Source organism: Ranitomeya variabilis, chromosome 6, assembly GCF_051348905.1.
Source record: "Ranitomeya variabilis isolate aRanVar5 chromosome 6, aRanVar5.hap1, whole genome shotgun sequence".
NCBI lineage: Eukaryota > Metazoa > Chordata > Amphibia > Anura > Dendrobatidae > Ranitomeya > Ranitomeya variabilis.
This window is the reverse complement of record NC_135237.1, coordinates 410,562,585-410,587,712: the sequence shown is the minus strand read 5'-3', so window position 1 is coordinate 410,587,712 and position 25,128 is coordinate 410,562,585. Positions and strand designations below refer to the sequence as shown.

General features: G+C 44.2%; 1 protein-coding gene across 1 annotated transcript in view; it reads right to left on the bottom strand.

Annotated features, from left to right (window-relative positions):
* The window catches only part of LAMA1 (laminin subunit alpha 1), a 236,431-nt gene extending 218,051 nt beyond the window's left edge, over nucleotides 1-18,380 (bottom strand). The window contains exon 1 of the mRNA XM_077270228.1: nucleotides 18,092-18,380. Within this exon, the coding sequence (XP_077126343.1) occupies nucleotides 18,092-18,155 (64 nt within the window). The 5' untranslated portion in view covers nucleotides 18,156-18,380. The remainder of the gene's footprint in view (nucleotides 1-18,091) is intronic.
* Between the last annotated feature and the right edge of the window lie 6,748 nt (nucleotides 18,381-25,128).

The following is a 25,128-nucleotide window of genomic DNA, read 5'->3' as shown; positions in this document are numbered from 1 at the left end:
ATGGGGAGGACAGTATGCAAAGGGAGGAAAAGTGTGAGTAGAGAGCACAGTATTGAGACTATGCAATGAGGGGACACAGTGTGAGGGGACATAATATGGGACAGTATAAAAGCAGCAACATGGGGGGACAATGATTGGCTACAGTGTTGTTGAATTGTAACACAGATGGTAGTGGAACCACTGTGCCATGGATCGAGGAGAGCCTGGAGTTGCGTGACTCTTCACTAGAGCCCCTGGTGGTTCTAGATAGACATCAGCTGCTACTCCTGCTACTCCAGGACAGACCTCAGACAAATAGCAACTGACCCCCAAAGGGGTAGGAAGCTGAAATGGCCAGGAATGGATGGCACAGTGAGCACAGACAAGTGTTGGACAGATACTGGCAGACTCTGCTGATATACAGGTGGACATGCCTGGCATGGACATTCATGGCTGGTGCACAGGAAGACACAGCAGGTGTGGGCAGGCATGGCTGGTATACACAAAGGGATAGTCAGATACAGGGGCAGACAGAGGCAGACTGGTATACAGGAAGAGACCTGACAACTGGCAAGTGTGCAAACAAACAGGAGGAACAGGTTGCTCAGTCACCTCCCAACAAGAAGAGGTGCCTTAAATAATAAATGTCTTCCATTAATTGGCTGGGGACACTTTAGGACAGTGTGCGCTATCTCTTTAAGGGACCGGGGACACACGCGCACCCTAGTGCAGTGCTTGGCAAACTGCCAGACATGCGCAGACCCTGGGAGACCGCAACAGCAGTAGGAGGCGTGGGCCAAGTGCCGGGGCAGTGTGTGACTTGACATCCCTGCCAGTGAGAGGAGGATGGGAATCAGGCAGGAACGCCGGAGCTACATAAACAAAGCTGACTTTGTTTTCTCCAAGTAATTGAGACTGCAGGGAGAAATATTTTTGGAAGGTGACAACCCCTTTATAAGGGCTTACCAAGCTAGCATAAAAATAATCCCCCCTCCAGCACTGATGCTCCAACAGTCCTCAAAAATCTTTGTCTCTGAGTACTTCCATCATTACTGCCACTGACATTCACTGGCCTCATCTGTTTTGTGCCTTACAAAGATGTAAGGGACCTCCAGAGAATTGACGCTGGGGTAGCAATGGATATAACAGGTAGTGTTTTTTGTTCACATCTCTTGTGGGTATGCTACTTTTTAAAACTTCCAGAAAACTGTTATAAAGAGATTCACTAATGCTGCTGGGATTCTTGTCTCCTGCAAAAAAAAGTCTGCATTGTTGCTACTAGGGTTGAGTGACTTTTCATTTTTTGAGATCGAGTCGGGTTTCACGAAACCCAACCTTCTCAAAAGTCGGGTCGAGTGAAATCGGCCGATCTTATTGAAAAGTCGGGGTCGGGGATCGGCCAAAACACGAAACCCAATGCAATTCAATGGGGAAGCATACTTTTTTAATATTTGCTTCAGCGCGATAATGTTGAAAAGCCAGTAATTCAATTGCCGGCTTGTCACGTCCCACGAGGTAAATCCATCTGAAGGGGTTAAAATAGTTTACAGGCAGGAGCTCTGCTATAATGCAGCTGTGCTCGTGCCTGTAAACCCCGGCAAATGAAGGAAATGTAGGTCAATGACCTATAGTTACCTTCAGTCACGGTGATGCGCCCCCTGGTGGATGTCCTCATATGACCTGGAGTTCCCAGGCTGCAGTTCATGAGGACATCCACCAGGGGGCGCATCACCGCGACAGCTGCATTATAGCAGAGCTCCTGCCTGTAAACTATTTTAACCCCTTCAGATGGATTTACCTCGTGGGACGTGACAGTTCATCAGAAGGTATGTATATTGTTGTTTTTTTATTTTTCCAAGCGAGGGTCTTCAGGTGGATTGAGAGAGCAATAAAATATTAAAACAACCTGTGTGTTTATTTCATTAAAATACTTTTTAATCATGTGTGTGTGTGTTTTTTAACCCTTTCATACAATTGAATTAATAATGGATAGGTGTCAGAATTGACGCCTCTCTATTATTAATCTGGCTTAATGTCACCTTACAATAGCAAGGTGGCATTAACCCTTCATTACCCCATATCCCACTGCTACACGGGAGTGGGAAGAGAGTGGCCAAGTGCCAGAATAGGCGCATCTTCCAGATGTGCCTTTTCTGGGGTGGCAGGGGGCAGATGTTTGTAGCCAGGGGGGGCCAATAACCATGGACCCTCTCTAGGCTATTAATATCTGCCCTCAGTCACTGGCTTTACCACTCTGGCGGAGAAAATTGCGCGGGAGCCCACGCCAATTTTTTCCGCGATTTAACCCTTAAATTTAATAGCTACAGCGCCGAAATTTTGCACATACACACTACTAACATTAGTAGTGTGGAATATGCAAAAAAAAGGGGGATATTACATGGTTTACTGTATGTAAACCATGTCTCATATCATGTCGGGTTTAGGCAGGAGAAATGAAAAGCCGGCAATTGAATTACCGGCTTTTCAACATTATCGCGCTGAAGTAAATATAAATATATATATATAGATGTGCCTCTATGACATATATATATATATATATATATATATATATATATATATATATATACTGTATATATATATATATATATATATATATATATATATATATATATATATATAAAAAAACGAAACCCGACTTTGGATTACAGATCGTGTACCGCCGACCCGATCCCAGAGTGGGATCGGGTCGGGTTTCACGAAACCCGACTTTGCTAAAAGTCGGCGACTTTTGAAAAGTGCCGATCTGTTTCGCTCAACCCTAGTTGCTACTGTAAGTTTTGTCTGTATTATTGTTTTTTTTGGAACTGTTAGCATATTTTGTTTTGTTGGAATTATTGGTATTGTCTGTATAGTGGATATTCTCAGTACTGTGTGTATTGCTGACATTGTCAGTACTGTAGGGATACTTGTTTTTTGCCAGTAATGTCAGTCTTGTCGGTATAATTGGCATTGTCATTACTGTCTGTATTGCTGATATTGTTAGTATTGTTTGTATAGTTGGTATTGTCTGTATAGTTGGTATTGTTAGTTTTGTCCTTTACAGAAGATTAACTTTTGTCTATAGACTCAAGATCACAACTCACCACCTATGCACTTGACCCGATCGCATCCTACCTCATTCCAAACCTCACCACAGTCTTCATCCCAATGCTAACCCATCTCTTCAACCTATCACTAGCAGCTGGTGTTTTCCCCTCATGCTCTGATCAAACCCATCCTCAAAAGGTCCTCCCTTGACCCATCCTCTGTGTCTAGCTGTCACCCCATATCATTTTTCCCCTATGCCTCAAAATTACTGGAACAGCAAGTCCATATCGAACTGTCCTCCCATCTCTCCTCCTGCTTCCTCTTTGACAACTTACAATCTGGCTTCCGACTGCATCATTTCTTGGAAACTGCTCTGACTAAAGTCACCAATGAATTAATAACCTCCAAATCCAAGTGATACTACTCTGTCCTCCTGAACTTGTCATCTGCTTTTTGCACAGTTGACCATTACCTCTTACTACAGATTCTCGCATCTCTTGTCATCACAGACTTGGCCCTATCTTGGATCTCTTAATACCAAACAGACCAGATATTCAGCATCTCCCACCTACACACCACTTCCTCATCTCATTCCTTATCTGTCGATGTCCCTCAAGGTTCAGTTCTAGAACCCCTGCCCTTCTCCATCTACACTTTCTGCCTGGGACAGCTCATAGAGTCCCATGGTTTTCAGTATAATTTATATGCTGATAACACCCAGATCTACCGCTCTGGATCCGATATTACCTCCTTACTAACCAAAATACCACAATGTCTGTCCGCTATTTCATCCTTCTTCTCTGCTAGATAAAACTTCTAAAACTGGATCCGTGCATTCCTTAATCAAGAATTTGCAAAAACCCTAGTGCATGCCCTCATCATCTTCCGCCTCCACTACTGTAACCTCCTGCTCTGTGGCCTCCCTTCTAACACAGGGATAGCTGAGGAGTCGGTACACAGGAACAGCAATGTAGTTTAAAGGAGCAGCACGTAGCACAGTTAGTGATAGCCAAGGAGTCAGTACACAGGTGCAGCAATGTAGTTTAAAGCGTCAGGGATAGCCAAGGAGTCAATACATGGAAGCTGCTGTATAATCTTATAATGAAGGAGCAAGTGAAAGGAAGCTTGACTAGAGGCTGGTACCTCAATAACCTCGCAAAAAAGAGAGTGCAATGCCAGATTTAAATAGAAACCTTCAAAAGGAACTTGAAAACTTCCTCTTCCAACAAGCCTACAACCTGCAATAAGCCTCATTTCACCGGGATTTGGATGTTTCGCCCCCAGCAGTTCGCCTCCAGCAGTTCGCCCCCGGATATTTGTACCCTTGTGGTTTATGAATTCCCATCCGTCATCAATGTTTAGCTCCCCCAGCAGTTCGCCCCCGGATATTTGTACCCTTGAGGTTCATGAATTCCCATCCGTCATCATGTGCGGGGGTGAAATGTACCCGGGGGCGAAACTGCTGGGGGCGAAACATCCTATAACCCATTTCACCATACCTCTGCACAACCAGCTCTACCCTCACCTACTGTATCCTCACCCCTCTTTCTTCCCGTACCAGTCAGTGACTTGTATTGTTTAAGATTATTGTACTTGTTTTTAATTATGTATATCCCTACTCACATGTAAAGCGCCATGGAATAAATGGAGCTATAATAATAATGAATAATAACAATACTGTCTATATTGCTGATATTATTGTTAATCTTGGAGATATAGTTGGTTTCATCAGCAAGAATTTTTTTTGTAAATTACAGCAAGAAACACATTAGTTAATCCGCGGTAAATAGATAGCAACTTGGCTGCCACATATGCCTATCCATCAATTAAAAAATGTTTTCTGGCTGCACACAGACACTAACATGACTGTTCCACCGGGCCTAATGTTTAAAGGAGTTCCTAAGGGAAACGTAAGCTACTACAATGCTCAGGGTACAGGAAATCTAGATTCGCTTCTGTCAAGGAACAGTGGATAAAGCTTGAATTTTAGTGGCACCTCAGGAAACTTGAACACTTTCTGTCACAATTTGCAGCTGATAGATGGAGGGCCAAATACCAGAACACTCAGTTACTGGTTTTTGATTAAAGGATCTAAAAAAAAATAAAAAGATTGCCTAAACCTGATTACTCTTTCAAACACATCATACAAAGCTGGTCATATACTTGAGATAGCTTTCGACTTACTGTTTGCTTGCTCTAACCTCTGTTCCTCCTGGCCCCCCCATACACATGTATATTCAGCTGATTCAAGCACACGTGTTCTCAATAGGGAGAAGAGAATAAACTGCTGCTCATACTTCTGGGAAAGGTTTATTGTTTTTAGGAATGAAAGGATCAGGCATGTTGAAATTCAATATGCCTGACTTTTTTTTAAATTTCTGACATCTGCATTTAAGTATACACATTAGATGGTTGGCCGGTCTCACTGAAATCTATGGTTCAAGCCAACATTCACCTAATGTGTATAAGCACGTTAAGAATCATATTTAAAAGTCAGAATATTTAAAATACATGGAATATTAGGGAAATTACCTAACTGGAAAGAATATTGTAGGATTAAGGCAAGGACTATGCGTTGACATGTGTCCCACAACAGCACTCACCAGAAAAGTTGAGGGACAAAAACATTTGGACAACTTGTTGCAGTCATATTCACATGTGACTTGCAGACTTGTGTGCGACTTCAGACAGAAAATCCAACACATTTTGAAATATTTGCCACTCCGTGTTGCAGGAAGGTTGCAGGTCGTAACTAGTGTTGAGCGATACCGTCCGATACTTGAAAGTATCGATATCGGAAAGTATCGGCCGATACCGGCAAAGTATCGGATCCAATCCGATACCGATACCCGATACCAATACAAGTCAATGGGACTCAAGTATCGGACGGTATTCCTGATGGTTCCCAGGGTCTGAAGGAGAGGAAACTCTCCTTCAGGCCCTGGGAACCATATTAATGTGTAAAAGAAAGAATTAAAATAAAAAATATTGCTATACTCACCTCTCCGAGGGAACCGGCAGCGTTGTTTGCTTAAAATTCGCGCTTTTCTTTCCTTACGTGAAGTCCCGGCTTTGTGATTGGTTGCGTCGCAGTCACATGGGCGACGCAACCAATCACAGCAAGCCGTGACGTAATTTCAGGCCCTTAAGGATTTTAAAATTACGTCCCGGCTTTGTGATTGGTTGCGTCGCAGTCACATGGGCGACGCAACCAATCACAAGCCGTGACGTCACGGGAGGCTGGACAAGCGCGCATTTTAAAATGCGCGCGTGTCCAGCCTCCCGTGACGTCACGGCTTGTGATTGGTTGCGTCGCCCATGTGACTGCGACGCAACCAATCACAAAGCCGGGACGTAATTTTAAAATCCTTAAGGGCCTGAAATTACGTCACGGCTTGCTGTGATTGGTTGCGTCGCCCATGTGACTGCGACGCAACCAATCACAAAGCCGGGACGTAATTTTAAAATCCTTAAGGACCTGAAATTACGTCACGGCTTGCTGTGATTGGTTGCATCGCCCATGTGACTGCGACGCAACCAATCACAAGCCGGGACTTCACGTAAAGGAAAGAAAAGCGCGAATTTTAAACAAAGAACGCTGCCGCTTCCCTCGGTAAGGTGCAGGCTGCGTCGGAGAGGTGAGTATAGCAATATTTTTTATTTTAATTCTCTCTTTTACACATTTTTACATTAATGTTGTTTCGATACCGATACCCGATACCACAAAAGTATCGGATCTCGGTATCGGAATTCCGATACCCGCAAGTATCGGCCGATACCCGATACTTGCGGTATCGGCCGATACCCGATACTTGCGCTATCGGAATGCTCAACACTAGTCGTAACGTGATGTGATGAAGCAATCAGCTACTGCAATATCAGTGACATGCCACTCTTGCCTTACCCTCCCCATTAGGTATCATGCATGTATTTTTATCATGCTGGACTAATTGAATGTACATGGAACGTCTGCACACAGTTTTTAAAAATGGACAAAACTCCAATACATTCAAGGTCCTTCATGTAAAATATGTTGTTGGCCCTTTAAACTGTGATCAAAGCATATACGGTAGGTTAATTTGTAAGCAGTATAATAGCGAGGGGGTCATGTACGAGAGGTTGTGGAAAAATGCATAAAAGCCCAATATTGCTCGAAGTTTAGGAAGGGACAAAAGCTACAGTTTGGAGGACTGTCCTTTCTTGTTAAATCTATGGAGAATTGTCCTGTTGCTGACTGTGTCTCAGCATGGCTGCAGGAATGCTACAGAGGAGCAGCTGTTTGGTATGGTAAACAGTAAGTGTGGACAGGAACAAAGATGCTTCCCAAGTGTGAAGGCAAACAGCAACAAGCAGTCAACAAACTCATGGCTTATCTCCATCCACTTTCACTGGCCATTCAGCCATTCATTAGAAAGAGAATGATGTCACAGCTGTGACCATGCTGAGCAAACACTGTGGCCCAGAAATACTCATCTGAAATCGCTATCACTGTATCTCATTAATAAGCAGATCAATTAACTGGAACTGGAGAATTGAGAACTACTCAAGAGTAGTGATGAGCGAATGTGCTCGGATAACGTCTTATCTGAGCACGCTCAGGTGTTATCCGTGTATCTTGGGCGTGCTCGTATATTATGTTCTGCAGCTGCATGATCTGCGGTTGTTAGACAGCCTGAACACATGTGGGGATTCTCTAACAAACACGCAATCTCTACATGTGTTCAAGCTGTCTAACAGCTGCAAATCATGACTCGAACATAATATACGAGCACGCCCAAGATACTCAGACATTATCAGAGCATGGTCGCTCCTCACTATTCATGACTAAGGAGCTCTATAGTAATGTAATAAATAGGATCTGCTTTATGGGAAACTGTATAAATGTATTGGAAGGGAAATCTGACGCTGGTGGTCCATGAAAATGTGGCATAGCGAATCTACTGTTACTTGCTTAACTTCTGTCCACATTGCAGCCCATGAACACAATAGATATATTAATATTTATATACATATGGTGTCCATATACTATTAGGCTGAGGCTATATGGCGCAACAGCAGTTCTCTGAAAAATTGTGAAACCAAAAACATTTGTGCACCTTGTCGGTGACTTGATGTTGCCCAACTATTTTAGAGCTCTGATTTTGCTGTAATTCAGCAGCTTATATTAATTATTGCTTGAGCAACTACTTGAACTGGAAATGCATAAACCTAACAATCCCCCGTTTTGTACTGTTGCTAAAGGGGTTATCTGATGTAGGAAATATAATCCATACAATCTATTAAAGGGAACCTGTTAGCTGATTCATGTTGCCCAAACCACGGCCATCATCCTTCAGATCCTAGATGCATGATTGTAGCCAGGTACATTGTTCCTTGAAACACTTTGGGGGTTTCAAGGGAGTATATTTTATAGATCTGAAGACTATAGTTAAAGATTAGGTTCGTCCAGTGCAGGGTCGCCGAACTAGTGGAATCTGCTGTTTTTGAATTATAAGGACATTCATTCATCTGCATAGGAATGTAATAATTATAGGGGATAACTCAGGAGACTCTTTGCATGGAACAAGACAACTACAGGACACAGTTTTATAAGTGGTAAAGTCTATGTTATCACATGGTGATTCAAACAGGTGCAGAGAGAAAATCAAGTCCACAACACTTGGTGCAAATAATAAACACAGCTTAGCAGTCTATAGGAAACTTCAGAGGAAAATGCAATCAAGCAGAAAGTCTATGAAGCACAGTTATTCTTGAGGATACTTGACACGAATAAATCCTTGTCTTTTCCAGGCACAGATAGATATGCTTATTAGGCAGTTCAAATCATATCTTAGCTCAACCAGGGAGGCCTGGTTAATAGTCTCAGGTTATTGCAAAGCAGCAACAGCTTACTTAACCAGCAAATGCAGATGGAAGTAAACACGAACAGCAGATGAAGGAGGATTACTGGAAACTTGTGTATGCAGCAGGAACTCAGAGCAGAGTAGCAAGATCAACACACAGGATCACAGGAGCAGGTGTACAGCCAGGGAGTAATCAGAGGTCAGGAGCTGGATGCAAGGCAGAATACTCTAGCACAGACTGAAGGCTGGAGTGGAGTTTTATAGCAGGAGACACAGTGCACATGAGACCAAAGACGCCATCTTGGAAAAGGGCAGTAATGCACAAAAGGTAAAAAATGTTCAGAGTCCTGACAAGGAAATGCCTGACTGACTGCTACCTGACTCAGCAAAGTCAGCTGTTTTCTGTAGAACTTTTCTCAGTAGTTACAGTGCCTTGAAAAAGTATTCATACCCCTTGAACTTTTGCACATTTTTTATGTTAGATTCACAAACTTAAATGTATTTTATTGGGATTTTATGTGATATAACAAAGTATCAAGTATTTGTGAGGTGTATATGAAAAGATACATGGTATTCTAAATATTTAAAAATATAAATCTGAAAATTGTGATGTGTATTTGTATTCAGCCCCCTGTAGTATGACACCACTAAATGAAATCCTGAGTGACCAATTGCCTTCAGACGTTACATAATTAGTAACACCGGTGTGTAATTTATTCTCAGTACAACTACATCTTTTCTATGAATGCCTCATAGGTTTGTTTCACAACATTAGAGATCAAACATCCTCATAAAAACCAAAGAACACAAGAACACACCAGACAGGTCAGGTATAAGATTGTGGAGAAAAGTAAAGCAGGGTTAGGTTATAAAAAAACAGCCCAAGCTCTGAACATCTTACAGAGCACTGTTCAATACATCATTCAAAAATGGAAGAAATATGGCACAACTGTAAACCTACCAAGACATGGTCATCCATCTAAACTGACATCCCAGGAAAGGAGATCACTAATTAAGAAAGCAGCCAAGAGGCTCATGGTCACTCTGGCCTTCATGGAAGAGTGGCAATAAGAAAGCAAGATTTGAAAGCAAGCCATTAGAAGTCATGTTTGCAGTTTGCAAAAAGCCATGTAGGGAACACGTAGAAAAAGGTGCTATGGTCAGATGAGACCAAAGTAGACTGCACATCATCTTGAAAACAGCATTCGCACCATCAAACATGGTGGTGACAGCGTCATGCCGTGGGGATGCTTTTCATCAGTAGGGACAGGGAAGCTGGTAAGAGTTGATGGAAAGATAGATGGTGCAAAATACAGGGCAATCCTGGAAGAAATCCTGTTAGAGACTACAAAAGACTTGAGACTGGGGTGTAGGTTCACCTTCCAGCATGACAACAACCCTAAACATACTGCCACAGCTGCAATGGAATGGTTTACTTTAGATCAAAGCATATGTGTGAATGGCCCAGTCAAAGCAGAGATATGAAGTCATAGTTGTGGAGTTGGAGTCGCTGTCCATTTTGGAGGAGTCTAAAATGGACCGACTCTGACTCCTAAAATATATAATAAATTGATGTGATAGTTCAATACAGCATGTGCTGTAAATTTTCTCATTAGAAATTGGGAAAGTTATGAAATGTCATATAAATGTGTGTTCAACTCCTGCGTCCACAATGAACAGGGTTGTTTGATTCAGTCATACTCGGCATTCTTCTAGGATCACAGCTTTGTACATTTTCATGGTAAATAATTCTTCAAAATAACAAATATCCTTAGTCTAAGTTCACACAGAAGTTTTTGAAGGCGAAAAAATCAAACAGGTTTTTCTAGAAAAATTCAGGAAACTCTCCTTTTCATTGTTTTTTTTAATGTGTTTTTTTTCCCTAAAGCGTATCCTGAAGCGAAATTCAACAGGTTTTCAAGTGTTAGGCTACTTTCACACATCGTTTTTTGCTGTCAGGCTCAATCCGGTGAATTTCGAAAAAAAGGAATCCGTCACAAATTGTGAAAAACTGATGCGACGGATCCATTTTTTTATGGATCCGACTAGCTGATCTGGAGCTGACTAGCAGATCCAGGAGAGAGAGACCCCAGAATGGAAAACGCATGCTCAGTTTAAAAAAACTAAATCCGTCGCCGGATTCTGTCATTTGACAGATTCGGTGCCATAGGCTTACATTTTAGCAAACGACGGACAGCGACGGATTCGATGCTGTCCGTTTTTTCGATGGACACAAAAAAGTTAATATGTCCGTTTTCTCTGGCCGCCAGAAAAACAATTTTCGAAGGATCCGGTGAAAAACGGATGAAACGTAAGGCCATCCGTCGCAATCCGTAGCTAATACAAGTCTATGAGAAAAAAACGGATCTGGCAGCAACTTTTGCCGGATCCGTTTTTTTCAAAATTCGCCGGATTGTGCCTGACTGGAAAAACTAATGTGTAGGCTTATGGCACACTTTTTTTTTGTAAACTTTTGACTTAAAAGTGTTAATTTTGGAGTGAATTCCACGGGGAAATCTGTCTTAAAGAAGTGACATGTCACTTCTTTATTTACACTGCAATGTTTTTAAAGCCACAGTGAAAAAAAATGCTAAAAAAACCCCTCCTCATATGAACATCAAAGAGGATTTATCTTTGAAATGAATAGGAAGAGTATTCAAAGTGTATTTGAAGGTGCTATTAAAGAGGAATTTTGGAGCAGATCTCTTTCAAAATCCTCCTAAAAAAACTCTATGTGAACCTAGAATAACGTTAGGTCTTCAATCAAACAAGGCCACATGCACACGTTTGAGTATTTGGTGAGTTTTTTACCTCAGTATTTGTAAGCCAAAACCAGGGTTGGGTGATAAATGCAGAAGTGATGCATATGTTTCTATTATACTTTTCCTCTAATTGTTCCACTCCTGGTTTTGGCTTACAAATACTGAGGTAAAAAAGTCACCAAATACGTGGCCTAAATATCTCTAGCATAACCAGTGTTACTTGTGGAATTAATGTTTAAACTTAGAAATATTTATACGTCATTTACACTCACTCTCAAGGCCCAGAAGGCCTTCAAGGGAGGGAAAAACTAATTCCCCAGTATGTAATGAAGTGCGAAAGGGATTGTTTGTAGAGTCTTCATAATGAGAATTTAGATAGATATATTCCAAAATGAATATTTCACCTCTATGTGAGAAGATGTATATTTGGAGAAACCTGTAGAATCCCATAAAGCTTGCATCAAAGTATCTCAAGTATCCTCTACGTCTGGAGGAAAGAAGGTTTAAGCATAATAACAGACGCGGATTCTTTACTGTAAGAGCAGTGAGACTATGGAACTCTCTGCCGTATGATGTTGTAATGAGTGATTCATTACTTAAATTTAAGAGGGGACTGGATGCCTTTCTTGAAAAGTATAATGTTACAGGGTATATACACTAGATTCCTTGATAGGGTGTTGATCCAGGGAACTAGTCTGACTGCCGTATGTGGTCGGGAAGGAATTTTTTTCCCCAATGTGGAGCTTACTCTTTGCCACATGGTTTTTTTTTGCCTTCCTCTGGATCAACATGTTAGGGCATGTTAGGTTAGGCTATGGGTTGAACTAGATGGACTTAAGGTACCGTCACATTTAGCGACGCTGCAGCGATCTAGACAAGGATGCCGATCGCTGCAGCGTCGCTGTGTGGTCGCTAGAGAGCTGTCACACAGACAGCTCTCCAGCGACCAACGATGCCAAAGTCCTCGGGTAACCAGGGTAAACATCGGGTTACTAAGCGCAGGGCAGCGCTTAGTAACCCGATGTTTACCCTGGTTACCAGTGTAAATGTAAAAAAAAACAAACACTACATACTTACATTCCGGTGTCTGTCGGGTCCCCTGGCGTCCGCTTCCCTGCACTGTAAGCGCCGGCCGTAAAGAAGAGCGGTGACGTCACCGCTGTGCCCTGCTTTACGGCCAGCCGGCGCTGACAGTGCAGGAAAGCAGAACGCCGGGGGACGCGACAGACACCGGAATGTAAGTATGTAGTGTTTGGGTTTTTTTACATTTACACTGGTAACCAGGGTAAATATCGGGTTACTAAGCGCGGCCCTGTGCTTAGTAACCCGATGTTTACCCTGGTTACCAGTGAAGACATCGCTGAATCGGCGTCACACATGCCGACTCAGCGATGTCTGCGGGAGATCCAGCGACGAAATAAGGTGCTGGCCTTCTAGCTCCGACCAACGATGTCACAGCAGGATCCTGATCGCTGCTGCGTATCAAACACAACGATATCGCTATCCAGGATGCTGCAATGTCACGGATCGCTATCGTTATCGTTGTTAAGTTGTTCAGTGTGAAGGTACCTTTAAAGTCTTCCTTCAACCTTAATAATAACTATGTTACTATGTTACTATGTAAGGTGTTGAATGCTTGAGCACTTCTAACTAAAGGTACCGTCACATTAAGCGACGCTGCAGCGATAGCGACAGCGATGCCGATCGCTGCAGCGTCGCTGTTTGGTCGCTGGAGAGCTGTCACACAGACCGCTCTCCAGCGACCAACGATGCCGAGGTCCCCGGGTAACCAGGGTAAGCATCGGGTTGCTAAGCGCAGGGCCGCGCTTAGTAACCCGATGTTTACCCTGGTTACCAGCGTAAAAGTTAAAAAAACAAACAGCACATACTCACCAGCGCGTCCCCCAGCCTCTGCTTCCTGACACTGACTGAGCTCCGGCCCTAACAGCAGAGCGGTGACGTCACCGCTGTGCTTTCACTTTCAGTTTAGGGCCGGCGCTGCCGCTCAGTCAGTGTCAGGAAGCAGAGGCTGGGGGACGCGCAGGTGAGCATGTACTGTTTGTTTTTTTAACTTTTACGCTTGTAACCAGGGTAAACATCGGGTTACTAAGCGCGGCCCTGCGCTTAGTAACCCGATGTTTACCCTGGTTACCAGTGTAAAATATCGCTGGTATCCTTGCTTTTGCTGTCAAACACGGCGATACACGGCGACCTAGCGACCAAATAAAGTGCAGACCTTCTAGCAGCGACCAGCAATTTCACAGCGGGATCCAGATCGCTGCTGCGTGTCAAATACAGCGATATCGCTGTCGATGTCGCTGCAACGTCACGGATTGCTGGCGATATCGCCTAGTGTGACGGTACCTTAAAACTTTCTGCTACTGGGCCATTAAATATCCCGTAATCTACCAGGAGGGATGAGCTGAGGCCAATAGGTTCAGAGACATTCACAAAATGTACTCACCTCCCCCAAACATGTAGCCCAAGGCTATTCTTTTAAGAGTCATCTCCTATAGAGAACAAAGACTAGCTAATCCACAGCTGGTTTACATTACTGATAACACAAACTTCAGCCATGATTTCCCTGCTATGTCTGTGTGTACATGTAAATAATCTATGTGTTAGAACTTTTCAATATGTCAAAACTAAGATGAAAAGAATAAACAAGAAATGAAGAAAATATTAATTTCCGTTATCGGGAAGTTTTGTTGTCTTGAAGGCGCTTTCACATAGATTTATAATATAAACCATATGGAGTGTTTATAATCTAGAGATCTGTGGAATGAATGAAATTATGTTAACCACAAATGTCAATTATATCATAATAAATAATAATAATAATTTTATTTATATAGCGCCAACATATTCCGCAGCGCTTTACAACTTATAGAGGGGACTTATACAGACAATAGACATTACAGCATAACAGAAATCACAGTTCAAAACAGATACCAGTAGGAATGAGGGCCCTGCTCGCAAGCTTACAATCTATCATAATATATACAACATAGAGTACTAGGTTTCAATGTCCTCGCCACATGTTCTTATAGACCTTTCCACTGTATAGGCAGTGAGAGGGAGAGATGATGAATTTTGGCTGGTATATCTAATGTATAGGTAGTCTATTTTTATAATTAGAATTATTGATACTTAAATTATATCTTAAAGCCCTACAATACTAGACACTATGCAGCATATGCAGGAATGCCCAGATAATCTGGTATCATTCTCTGATACATTCCTCAGCAGGGGGAGATAACATCTGAAACCTGGAATCACATTTTTGAAGCTACCTGCAAGTAGACTTATATGAGGTCTTGACTTTTCCATTAGATCTATGTCAATAATTTCATGCCATGCTAGTGTGAAGCAAGCATTAGAAAAGTAGATTTGATTGTCCATATTACAATTATAGATAATGAATGGTGAAGAATTAGCCATTATGACACCTCATAAGGGCTCATTGCTTATTCACAGGTCCATTCCTCTCATGTGCGAGAAAAGCGGACTGATCAGAGTTTGATTAGAGAGTGGTCTGAGTACAACCAGTTTTTCACGTAAGTGGAAAAAAAAAATTTCTCCACCTTCTCCATTCTGACATTCCGTGAAAATTGGACCACACTACATTTTAACTGATTGACGTCCGATTTTTTTCACGGACGCTGACTTCCATTGCTGATTTTGATCTGATGCTTAGATCAAAATTGGACATCTCCGATATTTTCAAAAGACCACTCTGTCCAAGGAAAAAAATCGGACATGTCTCTGATATTTTCTGCAAACCACTCAGTCCGAGGAAAAAATCAGACATGTGCACAGCCCCACAGAATATCATAGGTATGAGTGTTGTCTGTGATTACCATGGAGAGCACTCATAAGAGAAAATTGTACATATGAATGAGCTCCAACTCAAATGAGGCTAATAACGTCCAATTGACAAAAGCTGCAGATATCGGTGCGTTCAGCCACAAGCATTATTAACACACCTTTTATTTAGTTAGGCCGGATACATGGTCTAGTCAGAATGTGGAAGTATGCAGACCGCATTCTAGCAGTCTCGCGAGCGCCCGCTCCCGGTGCTGGCCCCGGAGAACCCTCACAGGGTGCAGTGCGCTATGTGACGATTCGTAAGTCTGCAGTCACATACACTGGTGCCATTTTGGTAGCTTAAGACCAGACAACCCCTTTATGTAAGAAGTTAGCACACTTTTGCAAGCCTGATGTGTCTACTGAGTAACACCGGAAACATTTTGTTTTAATAATGAAGTTAAAAAGAAACAATAAATCAGCTGTTCATAGTATATTAATTCCAGCTGGATGTAATGCGCTTTATATGGAGCATATTATTTGTATTAAGTACAATTAGTTACTAGCTTGTTATAGCTTTTTAAGGGCTGGATGCATTCTAGATACCAAGTCATGAATTCACCAAGAAATCTCTTTCAATGGCGCCTAACTTTTTATGGGAAGTTGATGAAAGTTTTATCACCACATCACTGAAAAAGGTTATTTCTAAAAGAGGTCTAATTTGCTGCTACATTCTCTAGTATTATATCATTTCCTGACACATACTTCTTATGATGAGAGAATGTGCTCGGAAAAGGTAAGCGGGTGCTAACCGAGTGACTTCAGAGTGCTCGAATAATATGTTTGCGTCCCCGCGGCTGCATGTCTCGTGGATGCTGGACAGCCATAACACATGCAGGGATTGCCTGTTTGGTTGGCAATCCCTGTATGTGTTGCGGCTGTACAACAGATGGGAGACATGCAGGCTCATGGGCTCGAACATATTTTTCGAGCACTCCGAAGTCATTCTGTTAGCACCGGAGCATGCTCCGAGAATACCTTATCCGAGCACATTCACTCATCACTAATTTTTATAAGTGTATGCATAGATAGGCAAGACAGATTGATAGACTGAAAGACAGATAGATATGAGATAGATAGATATAGATAGATAGATAGATAGATAGATAGATATAGATAGATAAGGGATAGATATAGATATGGGATTGATAGATATAGATAGATATGGGATAGATAGATAGATAGATAGATAGATAGATAGATAGATAGATAGATAGACAGAATCTAGTTTATTCACCCATGTGATATTACATTTTCGGCTCCCAAAATATGTCAGAGCTTTTCTCAAGCAAACACTTGCATCCTGTTCCCACTTTGAAGGCGTATTCCATAAAAGTGACTGTACAATCCATGGGATAGGTGATACCTTATATATCGGTTGAGATCGGACCCAAACCGATGGGCAGAACATTGTACCTTTTTCCCCATTATCCCATTTAGAATGGAGTGTCGCTGTGCATGCTCCATTCATTCTCTAAGCGGCGTTTTCTGGCAGCCCCCTGCTATCAGTTGAGCATGCACACTACTACTCCTTTCTAATGGGGATAAAAGTGTCCTGTTCTACTGACTGGTGCAAGTCCTAGAGGTTGGACCACTAACAACCTATATGTTATCACCTATTCAAGGGATAGATGATAATGTATCTTCACTGGAAAGTCCCTTTAAGTAGTGTTGCTTGCTTTTCTTACAAAAAAAGATAGATAAATAGAGTGAGAGTAATGTGGTGCTAAATCATCAGAAGTTGTTCAATGAAACATATACATGAAATCATACAATTGGGATAGAAGTCTGCCACTGATCTAACTTCCTGCTAAAGCTTCCAGAGTCTGCTTCTGAAGATATACTAGATAGATGGATGACTGACAGACAGAGAGATAGATATAAGATAGATAGATAGATAGATAGATAGATAGATAGATAGATATTAGATAGATATATATTAGATAGATAGATAGATAGATAGATAGATAGATAGATAGATAGATAGATAGATATGGGATAGATAGATAGATAGATAGATAGATAGATAGATAGATAGATAGATATTAGATAGATAGATATTAGGTAGATATGTAGATTGGGAGAGAGGGAAAATATACACATTATACAAATGAGATACAATTTTATGTTTGTTCAGCTTTTCCATTGTCTTGTTTTTTTTAAGTTATAAACTATTTCTGCAGACGATTCCTATAACTATAGGACCCTGCACCCATGACCCCTCTCTCTCTCCAGCTCATACACTGCACACAATGGACCGCTGCAGTGTGAGGACTTTCCCCATGACTTGTCCTGCTCCAGGCACTTAGTGACCATCCAGCAATGACTGGTGACAATAAGTGACATGTGGGGATCCCCCGTCCTCTCGCCCACCAGCCTGGTGCAGAGATGAGCACAATGCCCGGAGACCAGGGCGCAGCAGTGTGCCCCACGGAGGCGCTGGGAGAGCAGCCCATCCAGGAGGAGCAGCCCATCCAGGAGGAGCAGCCGCTGGGAGAGAACTTTCCTCATGCATTGCAGTCATTCATTCCCTACATCTCCTCAGGCATGAGAAGGGGCACACAGGTACATGCAGAGCCTGGCAGCGCTCACCTCTCAGCTGGCACCGGGCTCCAGCACACAGCATCAGAACCAGCAGCAGCAGCCGGCAGGACATGGCTGCCCGGGGTCGGTGCGGGACGGGGAGGGCGCCCACTTATCTCTCTGTCACCCGCGATCAGGGTCCTGGCAGCAGCTCTGCAGATCACTACTTCTCATTCACAACCTTCTCCCATCCAAAGTCCTCCTGCGTGGGGGGAGAGGGCAGTGGGATGAACCATGTAGTTAGAGAAGGGGTGTGCAGAGCAGACAAGCCGCCCCAGTGTCTCCATCCGTGTGCATTCTCATTGTGTGACCTGGAGCCTGCTACATAGTAAGGATTGTGGAAGGCAGCAGGCAGGATGAGGTATGAACAGAAGCATTCCTCCCCCCAGGGAGATGTGGTGTGACCCAGCAGTGTCCAGCACCCACAGGAGACCCCATTTGCTGGATCATTACTTTGGGTTGCAGTTGCTGTGAGGTGACATAGTAATTCCACAAACTATATATACAGCCACAAACTATATACACAGCTCTATATTTTAATGTTACATCGCTCTATGGTGATTTGTAACCTGTAATTAATTATTATGCTTTGCTTATATAGCGCCAACATATTCCACAGCGCTTTACAGACATTATCATCACTGTCCCCATTGAGGCTCATAATCTAGGTCCCCTATCAGGATGTCATTGAAGTGTGGGAAGAAACCGGAGAACCCAGAGGAAACCCACGCCAACACGGGGAGACATATAACCTCCTTACAGATGTTGTCCTTGGTGGGATTTGAACCCAGGACCCCCAGGCAACTGTGCTAACCACTGAGCCACCGTGCTGCCCTGGATGGACAGGCGTCTTTCTTCCATTAGCTCATGATTTTCTAGCCATTTGGAATATATTTATACTAGATGGCAGCCCGATTCTAAAGAATCGGGAGTCTAGAATCCATATATACTTTATTTATTCAAATGTAAGAATAATACAATTAATAAATAATAGTAAGAAAGAACAAAAAATGGCTGCACTCACCAGCTCTTGACAATTCTTGACAGTACGGCACATTTCTGATTGGTCGCTCGCGGCAGGCGGCAACCAATCAGAAAAGTGCCGCGCACCACGAAGGCATATATCTTTGTCCACCCTGAGCGGGTGTAGGACGCTGGTGACGTCACTTATCTCCGGACATTATCTCCGGACAAAGCCACGGAAGTTGGCACAAATTGCCGGAAGTAGTATTCTAGGCAATTATATATTAGATTTTAATGTTATCAGTGTTTACCTTTGAACGTTTATATTGTATTGTCCTGTCACCAGCCATGTGTACGATTATCGGCCGAAAGCCTCTCTGGAACCAATAATCACCCCATGTAAAGGTATCTTTATAAGTTAAAGATTCAGAATACTATGACTTTTATCATATCCTGAACAGTCAAGTTTTTTATGAACCGTTAAGGTTTTCTGGTTGAAGTAAAACAAACTCTGAGTGTTTACAGTTTGAAACCATAAAATGTTGAAAAATTATGTCATTCTTGAGTATATCATTCAATGGTGCTCATAAACGTGTCAAATTTGACCTATAATATACTTTAATATACGTTACTTTAATCTTTAATATACTTAAGAACAGGGCCCCAGACATCACACAGGGGGTCTGAAACACCGCACAGTGGTCCAAAATATCGCTGTGCTCTGCCTGGGGCCCCATATGCTGCCTGGGGCCCCTGTGCTCTGGGGCCCCTGTGCTCTGCCTGGGGCCCCTGTGCTCTGCCTGGGGCCCCATGTTCTGCCTGGGGCCCCTGTGCTCTGCCTGGGGCCACTGTGCTCTGCCTGGGGCCCCATATGCTGCCTGGGGCCCCTGTGCTCTGCCTGGGGCCCCATATGCTGCCTGGGGCCCCTGTGCTCTGCCTGGGGCCCCATAGGCTGCCTGGGGCCCCTGTGCTCTACCTGGGACCACTGTGCTCTGCCTGGGGCCCCATATTCTGCCTGGGGCCCCTGTGCTCTACCTGGGGCCCCTGTGCTCTGCCTGGGGCCCCATGTTCTGCCTGGGGCCACTGTGCTCTGCCTGGGGCCCCATAGGCTGCCTGGGGCCCCTGTGCTCTGCCTGGGACCACTGTGCTCTGCCTGGGGCCCCATATGCTGCCTGGGGCCCCTGTGCTCTGCCTGGGGCCACTGTGCTCTGCCTGGGGCCCCATATGCTGCCTGGGGCCCCTGTGCTCTGCCTGGGGCTCCATATGCTGCCTGGGGCCCCTGTGCTCTGCCTGGGGCCCCTGTGCTCTGCCTGGGGCCCCATGTTAAGCCTGGGGCCCCTGTGCTCTGCCTGGGGCCACTGTGCTCTGCCTGGGGCCCCATAAGCTGCCTGGGGCCCCTGTGCTCTGCCTGGGACCACTGTGCTCTGCCTGGGGCCCCATATGCTGCCTGGGGCCCCTGTGCTCTGCCTGTGGCCACTGTGCTCTGCCTGGGGCCCCATATGCTGCCTGGGGCCCCTGTGCTCTGCCTGGGGCCCCATATTCTGCCTGGGGCCCCTGTGCTCTGCCTGGGGCCCCTGTGCTCTGCCTGGGGCCCCATGTTCTGCCTGGGGCCCCTGTGCTCTGCCTGGGGCCCCATATGCTGCCTGGGGCCCCTGTGCTCTGCCTGGGGCCCCATATGCTGCCTGGGGCCCCTGTGCTCTGCCTGGGGCCCCTGTGCTCTGCCTGGGGCCCCATATGCTGCCTGGGGCCCCTGTGCTCTGCCTGGGGCCCCTGTGCTCTGCCTGGGGCCCCATGTTCTGCCTGGGGCCCCTGTGCTCTGCCTGGGGCCACTGTGCTCTGCCTGGGGCCCCATATGCTGCCTGGGGCCCCTGTGCTCTGCCTGGGGCCCCATATGCTGCCTGGGGCCCCTGTGCTCTGCCTGGGGCCACTGTGCTCTGCCTGGGGCCCCTGTGCTCTGCCTGGGACCACTGTGCTCTGCCTGGGGCCCCATATGCTGCCTGGGGCCCCTGTGCTCTGCCTGGGGCCACTGTGCTCTGCCTGGGGCCCCATATGCTGCCTGGGGCCCCTGTGCTCTGCCTGGGTGTAGGACACTGGTGACGTCACTTATCTCCGGACATTAGCTCCGGACATTAGCTCCGGACATTAGCTCCGGACATTAGCTCCGGACATTAGCTCCGGACAAAGCCACGGAAGTTGGCACAAATTGCAGGAAGTAGTATTCTAGGCAATTATAAATTAGATTGGCGCTATCTAGATGAAGGTTACTATTGTATCTATGGCTCCTGTTTTATTGGTTCATAATAAAACATAAGGAATATAATGGACATTATTTGTCAGATTTAGTTCAGTGTTAATATAGGCAAACATCATACTGGCAAACATTTTTCATCCATTGGAAATGGTTGTTCAGCAAGGCGTATAGCCGGCAGAAGACTAATCAGCAGCCATGTAGCCTCTAAGGACTCGGGCACATGACTGTATTCTCGGTCTGAGTGCGATCTGACAAACCATCGGATCACACTCGGACCAATGTTATTCTATGGGGCCGTGCACATGTCAGATTTTTAACTTAGGGTCTGAGACTGACAGTCGGGTAAAAAAAAAACGCTGCCTGCCTGAGTTTAATCTGATATTCAGATCACACTCGGCCATGCAAGTCAATAATTCCATGGAAATCATTGGACTGCACTTTGATGACATCCTGATGACCAATTTCCACGGAATGACAGAATGGAGAAGGACAAATGTTTTTCTCCATCTTCTCATCCTATAGAATTGGATCACACAATGCTCACATTCTGATCATAGTGTGATTAGCATAATTAATAGAAACTATGCTCACCTACACCTAGACTAGTTGTCCAAATAAACAGGCCCACCTCCATGTTTGTAGAAATCACCACACAATTGAAGAATTCCTGCTAATAATAAAAATGGGGAGCACTATCATTATAGCGCTGTCTTATTTTATTGCATTAATTGAGTCCTAATAATATCTATCTTTTGTCGACCAGTAACATGCAGCATACTGGGAATTGTAATTTTGCCACAGCTTTAGACCCACAAATTGCTGACTTTTCATATACCGTGTACAGTAACCTTCAAATCAAGTAACTTAGTATGAAACTAGAGAATCTTCCGATAATTTTATATTTTACAGGTTTTTTCCATGTTTGCGTACTGTTGATATATTACTTTACTGTAGTCCAACCTATTCCTGCCTAGTGATAAGTATAGATATACATTGAACTGCACTGCTCAAAAAGGGAATACATCCTAGATATCACTGAATAAAATATTCCAGTTGAAAATCTTTATTCATTACATGGTGGAATGCTTTGAGAACAATACAATAAAAAAATGATCAATGTAAATCGAAATTAACATCCCATAGAGGTCTGGATTTGGAATGATACTCGTAATCATAATAATACTCAAAATCAAAGTGGAAAATCAAATTACAAGCTGATCCAACTTCAGTGGAAATGCCTCAAGAGTCAGATAAGGAAATGATGCTCAGTAGTGTGTGTGGCCTCCATGTGCCTGTATGACCTCTCTACAATGCCTGGGCATGGTCCCGATGAGGCAGCGGGTATTCTCCTGAGGGATATCCTTCCTAGACTTGGATTAAAGCAGCAGTCAACTACTGGACAGTCTGTGGTGCAACGTGACATTGGTGAATGAAACGACACATGATGTCCCAGATGTGTTCAATTGGATTCAAGTCTGGGGAATGGACGGGCCAGTCCATAGCATCGATGTCTTCATCATGCAGGAACTGCTGATATAATTCAGCCCCATGAGGCCTAGCAATGTCCTGCATTGGAAGGAACCCAGGGCCCAGTGCACCAGCATGTGGTCTAAAAATGGGTCTGAGGATCTCATCCTAGTACCTAGTAACAGTCTTGCTAGCACATGGATTGCTGTGCGACCCTACAAAGAAATGCCTACCCACACAATTACTGACCCACTGTCAAACCGGTCATGCTGGAGGATGTTGCAGGCAGCAGTATGTTCTCCTGTAATATATACTCAGTGTGAACCTGCTCTCATCCGTGAAGAGACCCCGTTCACCAATGTTGAATGTGCCAATCTTGGTGTTCTCTGGCAAATGCCAATCGCCCTGCACAGTGTTGGGCTGTAAGCTCAACACCCACTTGTGGATGTCGGCACTCATATCACCCCTCATGGAGTTTGTTTTTGACAGTTTGCGCAGACATATGGATGTTAGTGGCCTGCTGGAGGTAATTTTGCAAGGCTCTGGCATGGCTCCTCCTATTCTTCCTTGCACAAAGGAGGAGGTAGCAGTGCTGCTGCAGGGTTGTTGCCCTCCATCCCCCCCCATGTCTCTTGGTGTACTGGCCTGTCTTCTGGTATCTGCTCAATGCTCAGGACACTGTGTTGACAGACACAGCTACCCTTCTTGCCACAGCTCGCATTGATGTGCCATCCTGGATAAGTTGCGCTACCTGAGCAAGGTCTATGGGTTGCAGACACAACTTCATGCTACTGTACCTCTAGGGGTGAGAGCAATGACAAAATGCAAAAGTAACCAAAACAACAGCAAACAAGGATGAGAACAGAGACATGGTTTGAAGTCACCCCCTGCAGAACCACTCCTTTATAGGGGTTATCTTGCTAATTGCCTGTCATTTTTACCTGTTGTCTGTTCCATTTGCACAACAGCAGGAAAAATTGATTCACAATCAGTGGTGCTTCACAACTGGACAGGTTGATTTCACCGAAGTGTGATTGACTTGGAGTTACATTGTGTTGTTTAAGTGTTCCCATTATTTTTTTTTTGAGCAGCGTACATTGAACTGCTCAGCATCTACACATTCTCTGCATTGTCTGCACCAAAGAGTGTTAAGGTACCTTCACACTAAACGATATCGCTAGCGATCCGTGACGTTGCAGCGTCCTGGATAGCGATATCGTTTAGTTTGACACGCAGCAGCGATCTGGATCCTGCTGTGATATCACTGGTCGTTGAACAAAGTTCAGAACTTTATTTGGTCGTCAGACCGGCGTGTATCGTCATGTTTGACACCAAAAGCAACGATACCAGCGATGTTTTACACTGGTAACCAGGGTAAACATCGGGTTACTAAGCGCAGGGCCGCGCTTAGTAACCCGATGTTTACCCTGGTTACCAGCGTAAAATGTAAAAAACCCAAACAGTACATACTCACCTTCGCATCCCCCGGCGTCCGCTTCCCACACTGACTGAGCGCCGTAAAGTGAAAGTGAAAGCACAGCGGTGACGTCACCGCTCTGCTGTTAGGGCCGGCGCTCAGTCAGTGCAGGAAGCGGACTCCGGGGGACGCGAATGTAAGTATGTAGTGTTTGTTTTTTTTACATTTTACGCTGGTAACCAGGGTAAACATCGGGTTACTAAGCGCGGCCCTGCGCTTAGTAACCCGATGTTTACCCTGGTTACCCAGGGACCTCGGCATCGTTGGTCGCTGGAGAGCGGTCTGTGTGACAGCTCTCCAGCGATCAAACAGCGACGCTGTAGCGATCGGCATCGTTGTCGCTATCGCTGCAGCGTCGCTTAATGTGAAGGTACCTTTAGTAAATGAACTCTGTGTTTAGATATATACAAGCAGTGTCCAACAATAAACTGTTACATCTGTGCCTTATCACTCAGGCTGGCGATTCTACAATCAGATATAGCCGCAGAACTGCAATAATGTGAAGGTCACTGTCCTCCCTCACTGCATATCTGTATACCATTTTTTACATTCTGCTCTTTAAGTTTTTTATGAAACCTCTGGTATCTACATATGCTGTTTCTTGAGGTGCAATGACATTGGCTATATTCATTTTATTGTTCATATGAGGTGAAAATACTTGACCGCTTTCTGCAAGAATATACAGATTATGAGAAAGTAAAATCTTTTATACATTTCAAGACATTGATCAGCACATGAGAACATGTAATTTACCCCATCTTTTTTCACACAGCACTCAAAGTCAAAGTTAAGTCCAAATCATACACATTTGAATTATAGTCATGTTCAGCATTAATGTGTCTGATTTCACCTGAAATGCACCAAAAATGGTGATGTGCCATCAAATTC